The sequence below is a fragment of the Anabrus simplex genome, chromosome 5 (assembly GCF_040414725.1).
Source record: "Anabrus simplex isolate iqAnaSimp1 chromosome 5, ASM4041472v1, whole genome shotgun sequence".
Taxonomy (NCBI): domain Eukaryota; kingdom Metazoa; phylum Arthropoda; class Insecta; order Orthoptera; family Tettigoniidae; genus Anabrus; species Anabrus simplex.
Window position 1 is genome coordinate 420292093 of NC_090269.1, and position 12120 is coordinate 420304212.

The following is a 12120-nucleotide window of genomic DNA, read 5'->3' on the forward strand; positions in this document are numbered from 1 at the left end:
GGTCTAGTCTCAAGTTCAGTGCTTCTCCTGTAGAGGAGGTTTTAATTGGCGCAAGATTTAAATGTGCGGCGTAGAGGTGTACCTACCGGTACAATTATTATTATTATTATTATTATTATTATTATTATTATTATTATTATTATTATTATTATTATTATTATTATTATTATTATTATTATTACAGTGCAACCTCGATATCTCGACTCACCTCGGGAGCTAAATTTTATTTCGAGTTATCGAAGTTTTGAGATATAGAGAATACCGTTTTTTAGCACATATAGCGCATAATTGAATCATATATATCTACGGGCTTATACTGAATATAGTATTTTTTTACAGTATTTAAAAATATACCAAAAACTCGCATTTTACGGCGTCACTTTAATTATAACCCTTATTAAAGGAACTTTTTTAGAATACAATACATACAGTAGTGAAACAAGAAACATAACTCTGTTAACACCTTTAGAAAAAATCGTTTGTTTCTTCTGTTTTTTACTATTAACCTTCTTTTCTTCCACATACTTTTCAACAACATTTATTGCTCTGAGAAACACTGGCATTTATGTTCTAGTGACTTTGTGCGTGAGTTCGAAACCACGCAGGCAAGATTCGTAAATGCAGCTTATCATCCGCGACTTCGGGGGTTGCTTTCGTACGTGACCGGTAATGAATTCACACCCAAAAAACAACGAAGCTTCGTCGATTTTCCGATCATTAGAAGTTTCTCGGTTCCCGTCATATTAGCTCCCAGCATCACTGTAACCCTCCCTTTTTTGTGTATTTTTTTGCTATTTGCTTTACGTCGCACCGACACAGATAGGTCCTATGGCGACGATGGGAGAGGAAAGGCCTAGGAGTTGGAAGGAAGCGGCCGTGGCCTTAATTAAGGTACAGCCCCAGCATTTGCCTGGTGTGAAAATGGGAAACCACGGAAAACCATCTTCAGGGCTACCGATAGTGGGGTTCGAATCTACTATCTCTCGGATGCGAGCTCACAGCCGCCTGTAACCCTTTCTTTACATGTTAATTGTTCCTCACAAACTACAAATGCTGTATTGCACAGTCAGTGTTGTACAAAATTCGAGTTACAGAGTATTATTTGCTTCAAGGGAGGAAACGTTTGCTTCGAGAAATCGAGAAATTCGTGTTGCCGAAATTCGACTAATAGAGAAATATATACACGTGAAGAATAGGACAGACGGCAGGGAAATTGAAATTACTTCGAGATACTGAAAATTTGAGTAATGGAGGTTCGAGATGTCGAGGTTCGACTGCATTATTATTATTATTATTATTATTATTATTATCATTATTATTATTATTATTATTATTATTATTAAGTAAATTATGCGTAATATCGTACCGTAAGAAAAATCTAGAATTTTGGAAATACAGATAAAGGGAATAGGACACTCAAAACTCAAACGTACAGCAGAAGAGCCTGTTTTGATGTATTATAGAAGATATTCACTTTCATTTGATATTACGGACGATAGTAAGTCTGAAAGGAAACATACATTTAATTAATATAAAATTGTTCCTAGAATCGTCTACCATATTACTTGGGATAATTCTGAAAGTATAGACCAATATTATTACATGTAAAGAATATATGTATGTACACCATCCGTCCAAAAAGTTTCGAGACTGGATTAATACAAAATAGAGGTAACTTAAGATGATGGCTTTAATGCTTCGGGTGTTCTACATAGTCCGCACCCCCCCTCCCCCCACCTGAGTACAACACACAGAACGTTCATAACTTACAACCCTGTGAAACTGTCAGAAAAGTCCTTGTTTGGGATGTTGTTCAACTCGCGTATCACAGTGGCTTGAATGTCGGCTGTGTCGTCAAAGCGGTGACCCTTCATGCGAATTTTTATTTTATGGAACATAAAAATGTCACTCGGCGCCAAATCGGGTGAATACGGAGGATGGTTGAGAACTGACACTTGTTGGACACTTCACAACAACTCCAGTCGTGTGAGTGGGCGCATTGTCGTGCAGCAAGAAGAAATCCCTCCCCTTCCATTTTTATGGATGAACCCTCTGAATTCTCTTGCACAACAGATCTATGACACCCAGATTATACTGAGAATTGGCAGTGGTGCTCCATTGCGCTTTGTGACATGACAACGTTGACACACTTCGTCCGCACGTCCGCAACTTAACACTGCCTGCTCACAACTGACTGTTCTAATGCATATCTGTTGTTCACAGATGTTAGTTCAAGCTGCCACCGTAGTTACTGCGCTGACGTCGCTTATACGCCAAGAATAAAATCAGTATCGGAACTTTCTGGACGGCCGGTGTAATCCAGTCTTACTTTGTGAACGGATTTAGTCCGCAGAAACAAGTATCTAAACACAGCATACATTTGCACTCTTGCAAACAGAAATCACAAATTAACTTCCCCCAGTCATCGAGTCCTGCACAATGACACACATTAATAGCAGTTATTGGTGCGTAGCATTTTAGAAAGAAGACATTTATCCAATAATCTAAATTGAGGATTTACCAAGCGTAGTGGTAGCACGTGTTAACGCACTACTGCTATGGTGGCAAACTCTACATCCGGGAGATGAGTGGATTCGAACCCCACCATCGGCTGTCCTGTGGTTTCTCATTTTCACTTCCAGACAAATACCAAGACAGTTCCTACTCATAGGCCACTGCCGATTTCTTCCGCTTTCTTACACAATCTCATTCACCATTCATTTCGTTTTCATTTGATCCTCAACTGAGGTTGACGTCAGGAAGGGCATCCAGACGTAAAAAATGCGATATACATTCATGAAACCGGACTAAGGGATAGACAAATAACAGCAACTTAGATCACGATTTAAACCTAAAGATTGATTAAATGGCCCCATTCAGTCTGGACATTTTGTAATTTTACATAATCCAAATCATTTGAGAAAATCGATCAAATATCACATTCAGTGACTTGATTTGTAGATATTGAGCATCATTTGCTTGAAGTACTTTACATAAACACACACAACGGTTTGTTTTGTTTTCTGCCAACTTCGACTGCTAACTCACAGGAATTATTCCTATAGACCTGCGATGTACTTTCGGCTGATTTATAGAAAATTATATTTTCATCAATTCATCATGCCTTTTCTGGCGACGCCTAGTGTTTAATATGTCTTCTGGTGTGGATTAGAACATTGATCTGTCTCAATCTCACTATTGGCTTTGAAAATATGAAAGTGACTGAGGTATGAACGTTGCTAGTAATGCCATTCCTTATGCAGCCAGTTCCTGTTATGAATTGTGTAAAAAGTGTTGCTGATAGTATCAGTTGGTGCATGCATTTCAGTGGGCTTGGCAGACTGATATGTGATAGCAACTTTAGGCTCAGTGAGCAAAGCAACGGGAAACTACTTCACGCCGCATTTGCCTACTACGCCAGTAGGGTAAATACAGTGCTCCGACCGCCTCCTACCCCCTGGGAGGATCGTTAGGGTATGTTAAGCTATGCTAGCCCTCTCCTCCTCCTCCTCAGCCTTAGCCTTAGTCTCTTCCTACTTCTAACTTGAGGATTACCTGCTTCAGACGTGAAGATTACTTGCTCTGAGGATCACCTGCTTATAGTAGTAATGACATACAAACCTTTAGTGTGGTAGATCAGAGGCCATGTTCATACCAACGAAGCTAAGGAAGAGAAGGCTAATTCTGAGGCTAAGCCTGATGCTAAGGCTAAGGAAGAGGCTGACACTGAGGCTAATGCTGATGCTAAGACCGAGGCTGGCGCTAAGGCTGAGGCTAAGTGCGAGGAAGAGGAGGTTAAGGCTGAGGAGGAGGAGGAGGAGGGGTTAGCATAGCTTAACTTAGCCTAACGATCCCCGCAGGAGGTAGGCGGTGGCCGGAGCCCTGCATTTACGCTACTTACACCTCTTCAATGATGTTTGGGCCATCTATGACAGCTAGTGGTGGAGCTGTTGAGGATCAAACCAGCCTTCAGTCAGAGGTCTGAACATACATACCCATTCATCAGTATCTTCACAAAGCTACTCTTGCTACTATAATAGGTGTGAAAATAATGTAAAATTATTCTGTTTTTAATATTCATGTCCTTTTAAGTCTACGGTCATTTAGCGTAACATTTTTTTTTAATATTTGAATAATTTCATTCGTAGTTGGTGGCAACACTGATTATTAATTTGTCTCTGTTTCCACAGAAATTCCAAAGATGTCGTCGACGCAGGCCACGGCTGGCAACGACGATGGCGACAATTCGAGTGGCGGCAGAGGTAAGTAAGTGCGAGGACATCTGTCAGTCTGTAGCTAGTCGTCTTGCATGCTGTAGTTGAGAGCGGTCCGCCCTCTTCGTTGAGACCAAGCAATCCACTGTGCGATACTGACCCGGTTCTCCGACAGCCCTCGACGTGCGAACCATCGTATTTATTGTATCACCAGGAGTGAAACATAGTCGATCGGTTTCCAGACGCAATATACCGGATTCGAATCTCGGTGACATCAGCTGGAAACTTAATAAGACCCGTGCGTGATTCTAAGGAGATCATTTGGCCTTATTATTATTATTATTATTATTATTATTATTATTATTATTATTATTATTATTATTATTATTATTATTATTATTATGTATTCGCTGGGCCATCGAGGACCACGCTAAGTCCCCTTACATTTGGCAGAATTACCGCATTCTTTCTGAGTGGGTCTGCTTGCGTTCCTCTGTCCAAGGGACACCGTGTCTTTTTTTCGGCTGTTTGTCTCGGTTTAGCCCGTTCGTTACTATCTTTTTTCGGAAGAGACCTCTGTCAAAGAAGTCTTCCGGTTTGATCTGTAGCACGTGAAGGTCTTCTTTGATGTTTATAAACCAAGGCATCGTTTATCAAACAAGTGTGCCTCCTCTGTGGTGTAGTGGTTAGTGTGATTGGCTGCCACCCCCGGTGGCCCGGGTTCGATTCCCGGCTCTGCCACGAAATTTGAAAAGTGGTACGACATTTGGAACGGGATCCACTCAGCCTCGGAAGGTCATCTGAGTAGAAGGGTGGGGAAGGTCGATTCCATCCTAGAAGTGGTTTTCCGTGGTTTCTCACTTCAACTCCAGGAAAATGCCGGGATGGTACCTAACATATGGCCACGGCCGCTTCCTTCCCTCTTCCTTGTCTATCCTTTCTCATCTTCCCATCCTCCCACAAGGCCTCTGTTCAGTATAGCAGAGAGGCCGCCTGGGCGGGGTACTGGTCCCCCTTCCCAGTTGTATCCCGCGATCCTAAGGGACACGCTTCAGAACACTGTCATTGAGGCGGCAGAGGTGTGATCCCTCGCTGAGTCCGAGGGAAAAACCAGCCCTGGAGGGTAAACGGATTAAGAAAGAAAGAAAGAAAGAATCAAACAAGTGAAAGATCTATTTGTTCAACCTGTTTCGGTCCATTCGTTTGAAGTTATCGTAAAATTGTGCCCGTCTCTTGAGGATCGTGTGTGTAATTTTCTCTATTTTGTTATAGACTTCCTTGTTGGATCCGTTTTGGCTGTCATTCCTGTAATTGGATCCCAGGATCCCCCTAATAATTCTGAGCTCATTTTTCTCCAGTTCTTCGAGGAGTCCTTTATTGACATTTAGGGATAGGGTTACGTCTTCATACATAACTACTGGCTTCAGAACCGTTTCATGGTGTATGTTGGCCACTGTACCTGAGCACGAATTAATAAGTTGGAAATGCATTTGCGAAGATCTTGCTACAAAAAGAAAGGAATATAGACCACAATTCTGTTTAAAGACTGGTCTGTGTAACACCGTAGCCTACATAACATTGTGTAGTTCTTGTATAGCTACAATTGGCAGAGCCTAAATGGAAATGAATATTGAACATGCTATATTTTCTTCGTCTAAGCCGTTCAAGTTATCTGTAGAAATACATTTAATACTCAATGTGGAGTAGACATTGAGCAATCCGACAAATTCTGCTTCTGGAAATAACGTACAACAAGAGATCAAGGGAGTTATGAAGTGAATTTGATCATCTGAACTTCTTCTAAGGGGTAGCTCCAAGTTCCTGCTGTTTACAAAATCAAAATATTCGTACGCATTCCACGTTCCTTTCTGAGGTGAAAAGACAATTGGTTGAAAGTCGAGGTTGCGAGGGGAAATAACCCGATAAGAGCCAGTACGTGAACTGAACATCAAACTTAACTTTGAAAAGAAATGTAGCATTTTGTATACTGCTTTAGTTCATAGAAGTTAGTGACAGCGATGGAAGCACTGAACAGACGCGAGCGGTGGTTACTAGAGACCTGGGATTGGCAGCAAGTTGTGAAATAACGTGGTATAGACTAAGAGAAAGAACTGGAGAGCAAAGAATACTATAATTCAGTCAAATAAGTATTAACGTATCCACAAAGACGCACACGAGATGCTGTCAGTTGGTACAATTATTCTATTTACATGTATTTACAAATTAATACACACACGTAACCTTAATCATAGTATCACAATACAATACTTCACTTCGAGAATATCAACAAATCCGCCATTATTAAAACAACTGAATAAAACAGCACATAGAGGTTACAACTTGAAATATGGTTGAAAACAGATGACTTGCGTATTTCAATATGGAGACTGCAATATTGCATGTCAGCCCAGGATATATACTTGCTACACCATAACACTTCTAAACAACAACTAACTCGTTCAACAACTAACGTGTCACTGTCAAGATCGCCTCCTTATATATGGTATGTGCCTGGCCAGGCGTCTAGAAAGTTACCTTACAAAAATATATCTTCTGGAAAACTCGAGAGTGCATAATACACAGATTATAATGTATTGAATATTCTCAATCGTTCTCGTGCCTATATAATTCTGGAAGTTACAGTGTTTTTCACAATTATGGATTACAATTTATATATATATACAGGTAAAAATAAATTATAATATAAATTTGCAGGTATTTACATTAACTGAACTGATATAAATATTTATATACAGTGCCAGTTTCATGACATAACCTCAAAACCAACGCGATCACATCGCATGTACACATGGCGTAATAATAATAATAATAATAATAATAATAATAATAATAATAGCAATAATAATAATACCAAATGGATGTAACACTTCACAGCTATACATACGATAATAATAATAATAATAATAATAATAATAATAATAATAATAATAATAATAATAATTCGAGCTCGATATCTGCATTAGTTACCCATGGGTGAGAGAATATGATTTTCAAGTATACGCGTACATGTTCTGCGTTACACTAAAAAGCCATAGAATCATGGATATGATATATGTATGGGACCCTCACCAGAATTACTTGATTCAAGAACTAGAAAAAAAAATCAAAGGAAAGCAGCTCGATTTGTTCTGGGTGATTTCCGACAAAAGAGTAGCGTTACAAAAATGTAGCAAAGTTTGGGCTAGGAAGACTTGGGAGAAAGGAGACGAACTGCTCGACTAAGTGGTATGTTCCGAGCTGTCAGCGGAGAAATGGCGTGGAATGACATCAGTAGACGAATAAGTTTGAGTGGTGTCTTTAAAAGTAAGAAAGATCGCAATATGAAGATAAAGCTGGAATACAAGAGGACAAATTGGGGCAAATATTCATTTATAGGAAGGGGAGTTAGGGATTGGAATAACTTACCAAGGGATATGTTCAATAAATTTCCAATGCCATTGAAATCATTTAAGAAAAGGCTAGGAAAACAACAGATAGGGAATCTGCCACCTGGGCGACTGCCCTAAATGCAGATCAGTTGTGATTGATTGATTGATTGATTGATTGATTGATTGATTGATTGATTGATTGATTGATTGATTGATTGATTGATTGATTGATTGATTGATTGATTGATTGATTGATTGATTGATTGATTGATTGATTGATTGATTGATTGATTGATTGATTGATTGATTGATTGATTGATTGATTGATTGATTGATTGATTGATTGATTGATTGATTGATTGATTGATTGATTGATTGATTGATTGATTGATTGATTGATTGATTGATTGATTGATTGATTGATTGATTGATTGATTGAGATGTTTAGGACTTAGAACACGAGAGAGCGAGTGCGTATTATTTGGTTGTTTCCCTCTTAGTAGCCTTTTACGACGTACAGCGTGTACAAATCCTTTGACTACTCCATCCACAGGGGATATAAAGAGTTCCGATAAATCGAAAGGAAAATCACTCTATTCACAGGAGAATGGTAATCCTCATGAATTATGAGAGAATGAAAGACATTCTACACCTCATAAACATATTAGTAGTAGTAGTAGTAGTAGTAGTAGTAGTAGTATTGTGGTTGTTGTTGCTGTTACGTCCATTTAGGAAGGCGGTAACATAATGGACTGACTCAGCCTAAGCAAGGAGTCACCGTCTTGTTTATGAAACTATACAGATATCTACAAATATTTACAACAGAAATAATTACAACATAGTTATATACACAACAAATGTGCACAAATTATGTCCCTAAACAACTTTTTATCTCCCCGTTTTGGGAATCTGTCCTTCATTATCACCAGAACTGCGGCCTGGAACTTCATGCTGTTTGGTGCAAAGCAGAGGAAAAGTTCCTAGAAAGTTTCTCACAATTTGGCAGGTGCTCAGGACGGTGGCTTTCTGTAGTAAAACGCAGGTGTGATGATGCAGGTTTAATGCGGCCAGAGCTGTGCAAGCTTTTCGAAATAACACCAGTACATGATATTACTCCTGGAACTGTGATGACTGATTCTAGTTTGATTCTATTGCCAGTTCTGTCCCTTTTGATATATTTGTGCCTACTGTTGCTTGCAGATTGGAGGTGATTGGACAAGCAGTTTCTATAAAGGATGCGGATGTTTTTGATTTATCGATTAGTACAGTATAATACTGAGCGTGACATCGGTTATGACTTCTCCGTCCCATAGAAGCTTGTATGAAGAGTGTTCGAGAACGGGTGGAGGTGTGTATTTCCAATATGCAGTTGATGACTGAAGAAGTTCAGATTTTACACAAAGTTTCTGGTGAATGATTTTAGCTACCTGATCATGTCGGTGGTTATAATCAGTGTGGCCAGCCAGAGATGACGTACTGTATGCTCTCTGTAGTTCTGGAACAGCGGCGGCAACTGTCGGATCATTCATGATGAATCTAGGATAGTTCCGTGTAGCAATTACGTGATCTTGGATGGCCAGAACAAATCCTCTTGTTTCTGGGAAAAGACCAGAGTAAGTCAGCCAAGCGTGCGATGTAGGTTTGTCGATATGAGGCTGATCTAGGTCGTGGAGGGTATTTCCCGTGAAGAGGTTTTTGCTTCCACATGGCCATATTCATCCTCCTTTATAGATAGGGTAGAAACGGGCATTTCCGGCGACGAGAGAGTGAGAGGTGTATAGTTTATATCAGCTCTGCAAACAGCTTGATGAAGACACGATGTATCAGTTCTCGAGTGGAAATATTCTCGTAGATTTGGTATCAGATTGTTAGGCTATTATTATTATTATTATTATTATTATTATTATTATTATTATTATTATTATTAATTATCTAAAGGCTTTCCCTTGTAGCTGCAACCATTGCTCTCTTCTCTGTGCGATCCTTTTCATCTCTCCATAACCTTGGCATCGCATCATCTCAACTACCTCTTCAACGATCTTCCGTGGTTTCCCTCTGCCTTTCTTTCCCATCACTTTGCCTTCGAATAAGTTCTTTGTGAAGTCATTATGCCGGAGAATGTAACCCAAAACTGACGCTTTTCTCCTTTTTATCGTTGTTATTAAATGTCTCTGGGTGTTTATTTCTCTAAGCACTGCTTCATTAGTTTTCTTCTCAATCCAGCTAGTTCTTGTCATCTTCCTCCATAGCCACTTTTCCACTGCCTCTAGTCGTTTCACATCCTCCTTCAGGAGAGTCCATCTCTCACAGCCATATAGCAGCACACTCCAAATGAGTGTTTTGATAAACAATTTATTTTGTTCAGTATCTAAGGATTTATTAATTAAGAGCTGCTTCTTCTCCTCAAAGGCTTTCTTACACAGGGTAATTTTATTATTATTATTATTATTATTATTATTATTATTATTATTAGCCAGTCCTGTGGTGTAGAGGTAGCGTGCCTGTCTTTTATTCCAAGGCCCTGGGTTCGTTTACCAACCAGTTCAAGGATTGTAATTCTGGACTGAGAAGTTGAACGTGGTTCACTTGATACGGGGTTTTCTCAAGCTCTTATTTACAAGAAGAAAGCGCACAGTGAGAAGATGTCGCTACCGACCTAGTGTACAACAATGATTGTAATGGTTACAATGGCGTCAGAAAATTGATGACGCTAACTCCAGATAGTTCAAAAACATATCCATGTTAATAATCGCTAGATGCCGCGATGCTTGTCTGTATTCGTAAATTCAAAATCGCAGCATCGTTGCATTATAGATGCCTTGAGCGCAGCACATTCTTCTCCCGCCACTTCCAGCTATTGTATTATATCGTAAACGCAGCTTACAGGGTAGTAATAAAATCTACTACCTTCATTGACCAGCCTCAGTGTCATCCTTGACTTTGACATATGAAAATGACTGAGGTATGAGCGATGCTAGTTATGTCCTTCCTTACGCAGCCAGTACCTGTTATGAATGCTGTGAAAATGTCGTTCGTGCGGTCGGCTTCTGCTTGCATTTCAGTGGACTTGGTACATTGATATGTAATAGCAACTTCTGGCTCAGTGAGGAAAGCAGTGTCAAAGACTTCACTCCTATTTTATCTTCAATAAAGCCCTCGCCGTCTATGACAGCTGAATGTAGAGCTTCGAGCTGACCACTCAACTTACTTTCCTTTTTTTTTTTTTTTCGAATTTGCTTGACGTCGCACCGACATAGATAAGCAATGCCTAGGAGTAGAAAGGAAGCGGCCGTGGCCTTAATTAAGCTACAGCCCCAGCATTTACCATTTTATGATTTATGGTAGTTGAAAGTGCATATACTAAATGGCATTTGTAAGATTAGGTTACGCAGTAAATTGTTAAAAACATGATCTATTAAGAAATTATTCATGTGCGTAAAACCATTAGAACCCGAATATTTAGGTAGTAATAGGTTAGAATGCAAATTGGACAGATGGTGTTCCGTGGTTTCCTATTTTACACCAGAAAAGTGTTGGGACTGTACCTAAACTAAGACCATGGTCGGTTCATTTTCACTCCTAGCCCTTACCTATCCCATCATCGCCGTAAGACCTGTTTTTGTAGGTGCGTCGTAAAAGCAACCTGTAAAAATATTAACTTAAAATAAATAAATAAATAAATAATAAATTAATGCATATAGAAATAAAGAAAATATAAATGTATGATGAAGTAAAGAAACGATGAAATAAAATTATTTATTTGATTTTAGACCTTTTATGCCTAACGGCCTCAGCCGATTTTTTTGTGCATAAATGCATATTTCGAAAGTATTAGGTCATAGAGATTCAGTCCGTAGTAATAAGTTTGTCTCAAGTATTCTCGAAGGTCTGTATGCCCTGAAGGTTTAAATAACTTACCTTCTCAACAATTTTTCCTTTAGCAGGCGTGAAGAACTAAGCGGAGAATCAGAAAACAAAATCCTTTATTATTTGTGTTTCACGGTCCCATGGTTGCCGCGCCCAGCTGATACAATAGTTTTTATCTTGTCTGTACCAGAGGGCCCATAATGCTATCAGCTGTCTCTGCCCACCACGCATTACACAATCAAATTACTGGAAAGCTTCTTACGGTGTATTCGACTCGGAATTCTCATCTTATTACTATTCTAAGCGCATGCGCGCCCGGACGAGAGATGTTTATTTAAGACTTTAACAACACCACACCCAAATGAGCGTATCAAATTGAATTATTGTAGCTAGGTGCTTCATTGTTGAAACTAATAATTATATCCCAAGGATAATCGAATTAATAGTGGAAAGCGTGGAGTCCTTCATTAGACCAGATTTCTGTTCGAGTGTCAACGACTTCCTCCCTGCCAACACGGTGGTCTCCTAAATGAACTCCACAAGGGCAGAGAGCATGATGAGAAGCGCACATAAATCCAACACAGGCTTCTTATGTTTCTAAACTCTTACTTTAGGTCTTCAAGTAGTAGTAGTAGTAGTAGTAATAATAA

The 12120-nt window shown here is 39.3% G+C and overlaps 1 protein-coding gene across 1 annotated transcript in view; it reads left to right on the forward strand.

The window, feature by feature from the left end:
* Positions 1–12120, forward strand: part of LOC136875032 (netrin-3) — a 222953-nt gene that overhangs the window by 169385 nt on the left and 41448 nt on the right. Inside the window, exon 3 of the mRNA XM_067148752.2 lies at positions 4191–4262. Within this exon, the coding sequence (XP_067004853.1) occupies positions 4191–4262 (72 nt within the window). The remainder of the gene's footprint in view (positions 1–4190; positions 4263–12120) is intronic.